Source organism: Micromys minutus, assembly GCF_963924665.1.
Source record: "Micromys minutus genome assembly, chromosome: 1".
In the NCBI taxonomy this organism is placed as follows: domain Eukaryota; kingdom Metazoa; phylum Chordata; class Mammalia; order Rodentia; family Muridae; genus Micromys; species Micromys minutus.
Window position 1 is genome coordinate 95,383,177 of NC_137969.1, and position 13,950 is coordinate 95,397,126.

Consider the following 13,950-nt stretch of genomic DNA (forward strand, 5'->3'; position numbering starts at 1 on the left):
TGAGCTGACTGGAGTGAGTAAGCACCGCTGCGAGAGGCAGAGCACCACACAGTATCTGATCTGATGGCAAGGGTGTGGGAGGAAATCAGATACTCAAGTGAAAGGAAGGCCTCGCTCACTGACTCACTGAAAAATACAAATACCACGAACAGGTGCGCACACGGACGCGCGCACACCTAGAAATCAAAGAAATTGTTCATAATTTGTGGCTTGTAATGTTAGCTTGTGATTAATGTGACCTTAGTCATAAGTCCAAAATTCTAAATTCGTTGAAAACCAAATGCTTTTCTCATAGCCCAGATTGGCAGCTAAGCCTTTGTTTAGAACATTGATTCCACATAGGGTGATCGCACTGGCGTAGTGTAACTAGCAGGCGCCACCTTTCTCCTGTTCCTCACATGTTCATGGCTCTAGTTTACTTGGCACTGGTGGTTATAGGTGAGTCTTAAGAATCAGACATACTTGTAGTTCTATGGATCTGAAGATACATTATTTCCGTACATCTATAGGGACTTGTAAATGATCACATACTTTGCTCTTAAATTTTTGTCAAGATGCATCTTCAAAAATTGGAATCAGCACACAATCCTCAACAAATCTATTTTCGAAAAGATGTGTTGTGTGAAACCTTGTCCGGAAACAGCTGTCCTTTGGTGACCATAACAGCAATGCCAGAGTCCAATTATTATGAACATATCTGCCAATTCCGTAAGTCTGTCTTCTTCTCTGCAAACATCACACGTCCTCCTTGCATTTGCTTCCTATGTACTTTATAACAAGTAATTCTAAGAGCAGTCGTGAGGAGGTTTGGATTCTAGTCTCAGTCCTGCATCTAACCGTAGACACCTCTGTGCCTCAGTTGACCACTTTGGGAAGTGAGAGAGTTGCCTGAGATTTCCTCTCAGAATTTCTTTGATAGTCATATTTAAATTCTTATTTCTAGAAATTATGCTGAAGCTAAAATATAATCGTACATTTAGAGTTCAAATATTTTGATAGCTAGCGCTAAATTGCCACTGTTTTTCTCAACCACTAAGTTTAGAATTGCGTGGTAGTGCAAAAAAGAACACAATTCAACTTTTGATAAGTATTTCAAAGTAGAATAGAGCGTGAGAGTAAGCAAGACAGGGAGAGAGAGAGAGAGAGAGAGAGAGAGAGAGAGAGAGAGAGAGAGAGAGAGAGAGAGTGAGTGTGTGTATGTGTGAGAGAGAGAGAGAGAGTGTGAGTGTGTGTGTGGGTGTGTATGCACATGCAGTACTGTGCATGGGCGTGGGTGGTGAGGTATATGGTGTTTGCCGACTGTGTAAATGCAGTGACTGCTCTGTTGATTCTGTATCACACATTCCTCTGTGCTGTGGTTTGTTTGTTCAGATTTACATTAATATTTTTCTTTTCCCCATGAGTTTATGAAACACAATTTTATATTTTTCTCAGGTGCTATTCTTTGTACAGCTATGCTTACCCTCAAGAGCTAATCTTTTTCCAGTTACATTAATCAGTAGGAGAGAGTCACGTGGCCCCAGTGCCATACATTTGTTCATATTGGACTCGGTGCCTGGCAGCTCACATACATTCTCTGTTGTTTTTTTTGTAGGACTAGTGCACAGTGTGCATGTAGTGTGTGCATCGTGACTCCCCACTGAATTCATGACTGGGGAGAGTTCTAGAGCTCCAAAGTGAAGCGCCATTCAGAATTTTAGTAGCCATTCATTCTAATTGAGCTTTTGTGTACACTTTAGGAACTCGCCCTTACATTTTCCTGTCTGCTCGGGTACATCCTGGAGAAACTAATGCAAGCTGGGTCATGAAGGGAACACTGGAGTACCTCATGAGCAACAGCCCAACTGCCCAGAGCCTACGGGAGTCATACATTTTTAAAATTGTCCCCATGCTAAATCCAGATGGTGTCATCAATGGAAAGTAAGTTAAGCAGTGGCTATAGGACTCTCACAGTTGGTACGGTGGCTACATTTAATTTGATGATCTAGTAGTGTTCAAGTCAATTCAAATAATGGGCTTGATGTTTCTTTTTCCTAGGAAAAAAAACCACAAGTTTTTGATGGGCTTTTAAATGCATGTGCTAGTGTTATAATTCCATGGGAATGTAACTTTATGAATACTTTGTTGAGTTGTCTTAGAAAGCTATGTCAGGACATAAGCTCCTAGCACACACGTCCTGCTTCCTTTGTTGAGGGTGTGACTGTAGATTGTGGTGCTTGATAACACTAGTGCACAGCTCCTAGGAAGAAGGTGAGTTTACACTTCCTCAGGACTGCACAATTCATAGATTTGCCTTTCTCACACAGTGAGTATACAGGACAGCTAATACATTAGCACACAGTGAGTGTACAGGACAGCTAATACATTAGCACACAGTGAGTGTACAGGACAGCTAATACATTAGCACACAGTGAGTACTGGGAGTGGTCGCTATTAGGCAAGAGAGAATGGGGCTATTTGATACATTTTATACAGTAACTTACAAAAGTTTCTTTTAGATTTGAAATCTCCATTGTTACATAGTGTGACATAAGGTTTTCCATGTAGCAAACAGTGGATACAAGTTTATTTAATGGATACAGTGTGTTCATTTGAGCCCCATCTGCATCTCCTTGAATCCTTACTTTTGTCTCTCTGCCTTTGTGTGTGTGTGTAGTCACCGCTGCTCCTTAAGTGGAGAGGATTTGAACAGACAGTGGCAAAGTCCAAACCCAGAGTTACACCCCACAATTTACCACGCAAAGGGGCTACTCCAGTATCTGGCTGCAGTGAAGCGCTTACCTCTGGTATGTGGCCCTGTTTCTTTGCCTTTGTACACACAAGTGTATTTGCTGATTAGTAACTTAGTATGTTTTAAGTTATATTTTTATATTAGCATGCAAAGTGACAGTCCTCACCGAGTCTTCACCCCTTTGTATGACTGCACCTTGTTCTTCATGTCCCTGCCCGCTGCCTTCCCCATCCTTGCTGCTCCACCCCAGCTGGTTCTCTGACCTCCCTCCATGGGTCTCCTGTTCTGCTATGAGAAGTCTCAGAGCAGCTTTAATTACATTTCTCTGGTGGCTGAGGATGCCAAATACTTTCAGAACAAAAAAACCCAACAAAATTACATTTATTTCTTTATCTTTGCGAGTGTGTAGGATGGTGTACTCATCCACAGTGCAGATGTGGAATTCAGGGTGACATAGAGAGTTGTTTTTCTTTTTTTTTCTCTACTATATGAGCCCCCAGTCTGCTTTTCACATATTTCTTAACCATTTCTAGTTCTTTTTTGGGAACTATTTATTTTTGGTTCATTATACCATTTATTGAGCAGGCAATTTTGGTTTTTATTAAAAATTATTCATAGTGTTTGCATATTAATCCTTGGATGTGTATTTGGCAAATATCGATCCCCCAACCAACCAACCAACAAACAAACAAAACACAAACAACCCAAAACAAAAACACAAAGAAGAGAAGATGTAGGGCTGGAGGTATGGCTCAGTGATTAAGAACACTCGGTTCTTCCAGAGGATCCACTTTGATTGCCAGCACACACATGCTGCTCAAAATGATCTGTAACTCCAGTTCTAGGGCATCCAGTGTCTGCCGGGCTCTGCAGGCAGCAGGCCTGCGTATGTGCGCAGGGAAAATATCCAGATTCAATAAATGAAATAATTTTTAAAACATTTTAAAGAATAAAAAAAGTATGTGTTTGTGTGAATATATGGCACATATGTTTATGTGCCTGAGCAGGTCTGACAAAGGCATGGGGCCCTTGAAGCTAGGGGAGTTATGATATATGATATACAGGGGGTTATGAGCAGCCCAATGTGGGAGTTGGGAACTGAGCCCAGGACCTCTCAGAAGAGCAGTTAATGGTGAGCTTTCAGCCCGTCTTGGAGGGCTGTCAGGGATCATTTCCTGTGTCTTGCAGGTACTTTAATTCTGTATAATCCCGTTTGCTAATTGGAATTATTTTCTGTGCTACTTGAGTTCTCTTCAGAAAAGACTTGCCTATGCCTGCTTCTAGCATCAGCTCTTCAGTGTGTTTGATGGATTCTGTATCAGCTGTGAGATGCAGGTGTGGGTCCAGTGTGGGGACCATTATTAAGAAGGCTCTTGTTCTGGCTACTTTTCTATTACTGTGATAGCATCATGGTAAAGACCATTTTTAGAAGGTAGTTTATGTGGGGCATAGAGATTGTGACAGCAGGCAGGCATGGCGCTGGAGCGGTGGCTAGGAGATCATGTCTTGGGATAGTCATTAGGCAGAGCATTAACCAGGAATGGTGTGGACTTTTGAAACCTAAAAGCTTACCTCCAGTGACAGACCTCCTTCAGTAAGGCCAAGGCTCTTAATATTTCCCAAGCAGTTCCACCAGCTGGGGACCAAGCATTGTACTCCATTAGCCTGTGGGGACTGTTCTCATGCAAGCCACAGCAGCTGTCTGTTGTCCCTGGCTATAAGTGTGCACATTCTGAGTCTTCAGTTCTGCTCAGTTTCAGGCCTGTTTCTATGCCTGTGCGACACTGCGTTTGCTTCCACAGCTCTGTGTCTCCATCTTTGTTTTTCTGCTAAGGATTGGCTTGTCTGTTCAGGGTCATTTGTGTTTCTATACGGATTTTAGGATTGGTCTTGTTTCTCTTAAGACTGGGAGTGCATTGAGCCGGTAGATCACCCTTGATGTGCTGTCTTCACTCATGGTGTTAACTCAGTCAGTCCCCAGTGTGGATGTCCACCACAGTGTTATCTCTGTCAGCCCCCAGTGTGGACGTCAACCTCAGTGTTAACTCTGTCAGCCCCCAGTGTGGACGTCCACCTCTTGATGTCTTCTTTCACTTTTTCATGGTCTCACAAGTTTTCATGTAGAAGCTCTCATTTCCTTAGTCAGATTTATTCCTAGGCATTCACTTTTGACATAAACGCGAGTCGGGTAGTTTCCTTCTCTTTCTCTTGGCAAATTCTTTGCTGACACCCAGATGGGCTGCTGACTCCTGTGCTGGTTGTGTGTTGACCTTGCTGACAGCCTCAAGGTCGTAAGGTTTCTAATAGGCTTTGGGACCCTCCATGTACAGGAGAGTGTTTCTGGTTTTGTCTTTATTTTTGCAGATAGGAACATTTTGACTTCTCTTTCTACTTGTGCAATGTTTCTCTTTTTGTTTCCGCTAAAGCCCTGAGCACTGCTAGAGAGGAAATGCTCTCAGTTTCCTTGCTTTAATGTGATATTGACTGCTGCTTGTTTTATACAGCCTACCCGTGTTGCTATTCCTAGCTTCTTCAGACTCTTTGTGAGGAAAAGTACAGCCTGCTCAAGGCTTTGTCTGTGCAATTTCTGTCCCCAAGTCATTTATGACTTCCTGACTCATGTGCATCCAGCCAGCTGCACAGGGTGAGGCCAGCTCAGTCACAGTGGCCCATCATAACATGGTCTTGAATTTGTTTGGTAAGGGTTTTATTGATCTTTTTTGCATTTGGGAAACTGGCCCCTAGGTGTTTGTGCCTGTTTGGGGTGGTGGTGGTGCTGGCTTTCTAGAATGAAGTCAGCTCTACTCCTGCTTCTCGGATGGAAGACTGTATGAGTTCTTCTGTGAAGAGTTAGTGCAATTGACAGTGAATTATCCATCCAGTCTATCTGCAGTGTATTTTTAGTTTTTAAATTGTTGAACCGTTTGTTCTTTCTTTCTTTCTTTCTTTCTTTCTTTCTTTCTTTCTTTCTTTCTTCTTTCTTTCTTTCTTTCTTTCTTTCTTTTTTTCTTTCTTTCTTTCTTTCTTTCTCTCTTACTTTCTTTTTACTGATTTTCTTGGATATATTTTATTTATATTTCAAATGTTATCCCCTTTCCCAGATTCCCCTTCATATCCCTCCCTCTTCCCCCGTACCCCTGCTTCAGTGTGGGTGTTCACCCACCCACATATCTCCTCCTGCCTCCCCACCCTGCCCTGACATTCCCCTACACTGGGGCATCAAGCCTTGGCAGGACCAAGGGCTTCTCCTCCCATTGATGCCCGACAAGGCCATCCTCTGCTACATGTGCAGCTGGAGCCATGGGTCCGTCCAGTTCTACTCTTAGGATAGTGGTTTAGTCCCTGGGAGCTCTGATTGGTTGGTATTTTTAATCTTATGGGGTTGCAAATCCCTTCAACTCCTTCAATTCTTTCTCTAACTACTCTGTTGGGGAATCCCATTCTCAGTCCAGTGGATGGATGTGAGCATCTGCCTCGGTATTTGTCAGGCTCTGGCAGAGTCTCTCAGGAGACAGCTATATTAGTCTCCTGTCAGCATGTACTTCTTGGCATCAGCAATATATTGACTAGGTTTGATGGTTGTATGTAGGCTGGGTCCCCAGGTAGTGCAGTCTCTGGATGGCCTTTCCTTCAGTCTCTGCTCCAAACTTTGTCTTCATATTTTCTCCTGAGGATATTTTTGTTTCCCATTCTAAGAAGGACTGAAACATCTGCACTTTGCTCGTCCTTCTTTTTGAGCTTCATGTGGTCTGTGGATTGTATCATGGGTATCCCGAGCTTTGGAGCTAATACCCACTTATCAGTGAGTGCATACCATGAGTGTTTTTTTTTTTTTTTTGTGACTGGGTTACCTCACTCAGGATGATATTTTCTAGATGCATGTATTTGCCTGAGAATTTCATGAAGTCATTGTTTTTAATAGCTGAGTAGTACTCCATTGTATAAATGTACCACATTTTCTGTATCCATTTCTCTGTTGAAGGACATCTGGCTTCTTTCAAGATTCTGGCTATTATAAATAACGCTGCTATGAACATAGTAGAGCATATGTCCTTGTTAAATGTTGAAGCATCTTTTGGGCATATGGCCAGGAGTGGAATAGCTAGGTCTTTAGGTGGTACTATGTCAAAATTTCTGAGGAACCAACAGAATGATTTCAGATTTCAGCCTGCAATCTCACCAACAATGGAGGAGTGTACCTCTTTCTCCACATCCTCGCCAGCATTTGCTGTCAGCTGAGTTTTGGATCTTGGCCATTCTGACTGGTGTGAGGTGGAATCTCAGGGTTGTTATGATTTGCATTCCCCTAATGCCTAAGGATGTTGAACATTTCTTTAGGTGCTTCTCAGCCATTTGATATTCCTCAGTTGAGAATTCTTTGTTTAGCTCTGTACCCCATTTTTAATGGGCTTATTTGATTTTCTGGAGTTTACCTTCTTGAGTTCTTTGTATATATTGGGTATTAGCCCTCTATCTGATGTAGGATTGGTAAATATCTTTATAAAATGCCATTCTGTTGGTTGGCATTTTGTCCTAATGACAGTGTCCTTTGCCTTACATAAGCTTTGCAATTTTATGAGACCCCATTTGTCGATTTTTGATTTCAGAGCATAAAATATTTGTGCTCTTTTCAGGAAATTTCCCCAGTGCCCATGTGTTTGAGTGTATCTTCTCCACTTTCTCTTCTATTAGTTTGAGTGTATCTGGTTTTATGTGGAGGTCCTTGATCCACTTGGACTTGAGCTTTGTACAGGGTGATAAGAATGGATCGATTTGCATTCTTCTACATACTGATTGCCAGTTGGACCAACACCATTTGTTGAAAATGCAATTTTTCCTCACTGGATGGTTTTAGCTCCTTTGTCAAAGATCAAGTGACCATAGGTGTGTAGGTTCATTTCTGGATCTTCAATTGTGTTCCATTGATCTACCTTCCTGTCTCTGTACCAATACCATACAGTTTTTATGACCATTGCTCTGTAATACAGCTTGAGGTCAGGGATGGTGATTCCTCCAGAAGTTCTTTTATTGTTGAGAATAGTTTTTGCTACCCTGGGTTTTTTGTTATTCCCAATGAAATTGCAAATTACTCTTCCTAACTCTATGAAGAATTATGAGTTGGAATTTTGATGGGGATTTCATTGAATCTGTAGATTGCTTTTGGCAAGATGGCCATTTTTACTGTGTTGATCCTTCCAATTCATGAGCTTGGAATATCTTTCATCTTCTGAAATCGTCTTCAATTTGTTTCTTCAAAGACTTGAAGTTCTGTCATACAGATCTTTCACTTGGCTTGGTTAGGGTCACCCCAAGGTATTTTATATTATTTGGGACTATTGTGAAAGGTGTCATTTCCTTAATTTCTTTTTCAGCCTGTTTATCCTTTGAGTAGAGGAAGGCTACTGATTTGTTTGAGTTAATTTTGTATCCAGCCATTTTGCTGAAGTTGTTTATCAGCTGTAGGAGTTCTCTGGTAGAATTTTTGGAGTCTCTTACGTATACTCTCATATCATCTGCAAATAGATATTTTGACTTTTTCCTTTCAAATTTGTATCCCTTTGACTTCCTTTGACCTCCTTTTGCTCTGGTTAGGAATTCCAGTACTATATTGAATAGGTAGGGGGAGCATGGGCAGGCTTGTCTAGTCCCTGATTTTAGTGGAATTGCTTCAAGTTTCTCTCTATTTAGTTTGATGTTGGGTACTTGTTTGCTGTATATCGCTTTTACTATGTTTAAGTATGGGCCTTGAATTTCTGATATTTCCAAGACTGTTAACATGAAGGGGCATTGAATTTTATCAAATGCTTTCTTAGCATCTAATGAGATGGTCATGTGGTTTTCTTATTTGAGTTTGTTTATATAGTGGATTACATTGATGGATTTCTGTATATTGAACCATCCCTGCATCCCTGGGATGAAGACTACTTGATCATGATAGATAATCATTTTGATTTATTCTTAGATTTGTTTTTTGGGAATTTTATTGAGGAATATTTTTGCATTGATATTCATAAGGGAAATTGGTCTGAAATTTTCTTTCTTTGTTGGGTCTTTGTGTGGTTTAATAAGTATAAGTGTAATTGTGGCTTCATAGAAGGAATTAGGTAGTGTTCCTTCTGTTTCTGTTTTGTGGAGTTGGTTGGAGAGTATAGGTATTAGGTCTTCTGTGAATTCTGTACTAAAAACATCTGGTCCTGGGATTATTTTTGTTGGGAGACTTTTGATGACTGCTTCTCTTTCTTTAGGGGTTATGGGACTGTTTAGATAGTTTATCTGATACGAATTTAACTTTGATACCTGGTATCTGTCTAGAAAATTGTCCATTTCATCCTGATTTTCCAGTTTTGTTGAGTATAGGTTTTTGTAGTAGGAGCTTATCATTTTTTAAATTTCCTCAGTTTCTTTTGTTATATTTCCCTTTTTATTTCTGATTTTGTGTATTTATATACTGTCTCTGTGCTCTGGTTAGTCTGGCTAAGAGATTATCTAGCTTGTTGATTTTCTCAAAGAACCAACTCCTGGTTTTGTTGATTCTTTGTATAGTTCTTTTTGTTTCTACTTGGTTGCTTTCAGCTCTGAGTTTGATTATTTCCTGCCACCTACTCCTACTTCATGCATTTGCTTCTTTTCTTTTAGAGCTTTTAGGTGTACTGTCAAGCTACTAGTTTATGCTCTCTTCAGTTTCCATTTGGAGGCACTCAGAGCTAAGAGTTCCTCTTAGTACTGCTTTCATTGCCTCCCATAAGTTTGGGTATGTTGTGCCTCATTTTCATTAAATTCTAAAGACTCATTAAATGCTAAAAATTCTTTAATTTCTTTCTTTATTTCTTCCTTGACCACATTACCATTGAGTAGAGCATTGTTCAGCTTCCATGTGTATGTGGGCTTTCTGTCTTTTTTTTTTTTTTTTTTTTTTTTGTTGTTATTGAAGACCAGTCTTAGTCCATGGTGATCTGATAAGATGTATGGGGTTATTCCAATCGTTTTGTATCTGCTGAGGCCTGTTTTGTGACTGATTATATGGTCAGTTTTGGAGAAGGTACCATGCAGTGCTGAGAAGTTATATTCTTTTGTTTTAGATGCTATGTTCTGTAGAAATCTGTTAAATCCATTTGGTTAATAACTTCTATTAGTTTCACTGTTTCTGTTTAGATTCTGTTTCCATGGTCTGTCCATTGATGAGAGTGCTGTGTTGAAGTCTCCTACTATTATTGTGTGAGGTGAAATGTTTTGTTTGATCTTTAGTAAGGTTTCTTTTAGGAATGTAGGTGCCCTTGCATTTGGGACATCGATATTCAGGACTGAGATTTCATCTTGGTGGATTTTTCCTTTGAGGAGTATGGAGTGTCGTTCCTTATCTTTTGTCATAACTTCTGATTGAAAGTTGTTTTTATTCAATGTTAGAATGGCTACTCTAGCTCGTTTCTTGCAACCATTTGCTTGGAAAATTGTATTCCAGCCTTTTATTCCAAGGTAGTGTCTGTCTTTCTCGTTGAGGTGTGTTTACTGTATGTAGCAAAATGTTGGGTACTCCTTAGATATCCAGTTTATGTCTTTTTATTGGGGAATTGAGTCATTGATATTGAGAGATATTAGGGACCAATGATTATAGTTTCCCATTATTTTTGTGGTTAGAGGTGGAATTATGTTTGTATGGGTGCCTTCTTTTGGGTTTGTTGAAAGAAGATACTTTCTTGCCTTTTCTACGATGTGGTTTTCCTCCTTGCCTTGGAGTTTTTCATTTATTATCCTTTGTAGGGCTGGATTTGTGGAAAGATACTGTGTAAATTTGGTTTTTGTAATGGAATATCTTGGTTTCTCCATCTATAATAATTGACAGTTTTACTGGATATAGTAGCCTATGCTGGCATTTGTGTTTTCTTAGGGTCTGTATGACACCTGTCCAGGATCTTCTGATTTTCATGGTTTCTGTTGAGAAGTCTGGTGTGATTTTGATAGGTCTGCCTTTGTTTGTTACTTGACCTTTTCCCCTTACTGCTTTTAATATTCATTTTTTTTTTTTTTTTGTTTTGTGCATTAGGTGTTTTGACTATTATATGACATGAGAAATTTCTTTTCTGGTCCAATCTATTTGAAGTTCTGTAGGCTTCTTATATGTTCATGGGCAACTCTTTCTTTAGGTTATGGAAGTTTTCTTCTATAGTTTTGTTGAAGATGTTTCCTGGTCCTTTAAGTTGGGAACCTTCTCTCCCTTCTATACCTATTATCCTCAGGTTTGATCTTCTCATTGTGTCCCGGATTTCCTGGATGTTTTTGGTTAGGAGCTTTTTTGTTTTTATATTTTCTTTTACTGTTGTGTCAATGTTTTCTATAGTATCTTCTGCCTCTGAGATTTTCTTTTCCTTCTCTTGCATTTTCTTGGCAATGCTTGTGTCTATGACTCTTGATTTCTTTCCTAGGTTTTCTATCTCCAGGGTTGTCTCCCTTTGTGATTTATTTATTGTTTCTATTTTTGTTTTTTAGATCCTGGATGGTTTTGTTCAATTCCTTCACATGTTTGATCATGTATTCCTGTATTTCTCTAAAGAATTTGTGTGTGTGTGTGTGTGTGTGTGTTTGTGTGTGTGTGTTTATGGATGTGCTCGAGTGTTTCCTCTTTAAAGGCTTCTACCTGTTTCTACCTGTTTACCTGTGTTGTCCTGTATTTCTTTAAGGGACTTATTTATGATCTTCTTAAAGTCTTCTTAACATCATTATGAGTTGTGATTTTTAAACCAGAGTCTTGCTTTTCTGGTTTGTTGGGTGTATCCAGGACTTGCTGTCCCAGACTGCTCCTGGTTTCTTGTGTCCTGAGGACTCTGTGGGACACACAGAGCAGCAGTGGTGGTCTTATCTGTGCTCTCTCGGGGTATTTCAGCCCTCCTGTGAGACCAGCTCTCTCCCAGGGGGTTTGGGTACAGAGTGCTCTGGTACCAGGTCAGCTCCAGGCACAGGCAGAAACTGAAACTCAGTATATTTTTAAAATTACTGCTTCAGTCTGCATTATCATGATTCTGTCCAAGTTGTTTGTATCTTCTCACTGTAATGTTTTAGGTCACATGTGTCACAGAATGTGTCCATGTCTTCTAGGTTTTCTAGCTTGAATATGATTCTTTGTTTCATTGGAATGTACAGTATTATCTTTCATCTCTTTCAATCCTGCCAGCTGTTCTCTCTCTCTGCATTGGTAGGTTGAGGGCATTTACATTTAAGGTTGTTAATGAGATATTTTATTGGTTGCTATAATTTTGCTGCCTCCCTCCCCCCAGTTGCTTGGATTAACATTTCTCCTGTACTCTCTCCTGGCATGGATATGGTGTTGGAAATGAAGACTCCTCCCTCATCTCTCCTGCTGTGCAGTGTCCTCTTCTGTGTTGCATGATTGCTGCACTGTCTTTTCCTCTGTATAGTGTTGCCTTGTGCAGTCTTTGTGGTCATGAGTTGCTTAGTCTATGCTGGTCTTTGTTCACCCCTCACTTTAACAACAAGTGGTCTTGCTTGACAGTTGCATTTAAGGTTTTAAATGCATCACAGTGTTACTGGTAAGACTGGCTGTCCTTGCAGTGTTTCTGTCTGAAGGCGAGGGGATACTTTCCTTATTTCTCTTATCATTGTGGTTCTTGAATTGCAATGTCTTACTGACTATAATAAGTATTGGGGAAAGCCTCTCTTCATGTATTTTTGGAACTCCAAATGCCTCTTGTGTTTGAAAGTCGATGTCCCAAAGTTTGGGAATTTCCACTGTAATTCCATTGAAAAGATTCTTTATGCCTGAGTGTTGTGTCAGCTCCTTCCGTCCCCTGCAGCCGTAGCCTGGTGGTCGTGCTTCCAGTTTGTTTGAGCTGAACCCATACTGTTCTTGTCCCACTGAAGCTTGCATGTAGCATTTGTAAGCCTTGTTCTCCACCTTTCATACTTTTCTTCCACTTGTCCAAGCTGTTGTTGCTGCTTTCTACTGTGATTCTTGTGTGAGTTACTGAGCTTTTCATTTTTAACATAGCATTTCCCCTAAGTCTCAGTTTTCTTACTTATGCATGCTGCAGGTTTTCTCAGCCTTCTGGCTCACTGTCCTCTGTGTGGCTGACATTCTTCTCCAGGTAACGGGCTGAACTTACCTGGTGTTGGTGACCTCTGTTATGCCTGTGTTCACTTTTACCAGCAATCTTCACCTGGCTTTCTGCATATTCCAGTATTTTTTTAAACTCAGGCATGCAAGAGCTTCCATCTTTTGAAAGAGTCCTGTTGCAAGTGGTTTCTTGTTGGGTTTCTCTGTTGTACTTTGAGATCTGTTGGTTTGGATGTGTCTTCTGGATTTGGGGGGTATGGATTCTTTTATTGAGCATTTTACCCTTGAAGGCTGAATCCCCAGTCTCACCATTGGGACAAAAGCCAGATGCCTGCTCAGTAACAACACAGTTAGAGATTATTTACTAAGTGTGGAGATAGAAGGAATGGGGACAAAGAGGAGAAGTGAGGTCAAAGACAAGAAAGAGGCAGAGAGTAAAAATTAGCAAGGGATTAGAGAGATAAAAGAAAAGGGAAGGGGCATCTCAGTTACAAGAAAATTAAAAATCAAAGGGAGGTAAGTGTAAGAAGGCAATAAATACAAGAGATGAAGTCAGTGCTTTAGCGCACAGAGAAAGGATGTCAGGGGAGCGCCCTGCCCAGTGGGGAGAAGAGACCAGGGGTCCATGGATGAGACCGGCAGTGAAACCAGTTAAAGGTAGTGAAGTCTGCGCATCCTGCCCCTGTGAACACACAGTGAAGTTTATACATCCTGCCCCTGTGTACACACGTGAAGTCTGTGCATCCTGCCCCTGTGTCCACATGTGAAGTCTGTGCATCCTGCCCCTGTGTACACACAGTGAAGTTTATACATCCTGCCCCTGTGTACACACGTGAAGTCTGTGCATCCTGCCCCTGTGTACACACGTGTAGTCTGTGCATCCTGCCCCTGTGTACACACAGTGAAGTTTATACATCCTGCTCCTGTGTACATAGAGGAGCAGGTCTTTCAAGAGGACAAAAGGAAGATCACAAGAGGAAGAAGACCTGCTATTGGAACTCCTGCCAGGTCCATGAGTAGAAGCAGGAGTTGAACTGCACACTCCTGTCTTTTCCTGTGGTTTATGCTGCTGTTGAGTCTGTATAGGATGAATGCTGCGCCCCCCTCCCATCCCCCAGCTATCCTCACTGTGGGAGTGTTTTTTCCTGGTGAT

At 40.9% G+C, this 13,950-nt stretch overlaps 1 protein-coding gene across 4 annotated transcripts in view; it reads left to right on the top strand.

Annotated features, from left to right (window-relative positions):
• The window catches only part of AGTPBP1 (ATP/GTP binding carboxypeptidase 1), a 120,659-nt gene that overhangs the window by 87,139 nt on the left and 19,570 nt on the right, over positions 1–13,950 (top strand). For all 4 annotated transcript variants that reach the window (XM_080914313.1, XM_080914311.1, XM_080914314.1 and 1 more), the window contains exons 20-22: positions 555–708; positions 1,740–1,920; positions 2,657–2,786. In XM_080914313.1, the coding sequence (XP_080770439.1) occupies positions 555–708; positions 1,740–1,920; positions 2,657–2,786 (465 nt within the window). The remainder of the gene's footprint in view (positions 1–554; positions 709–1,739; positions 1,921–2,656; positions 2,787–13,950) is intronic.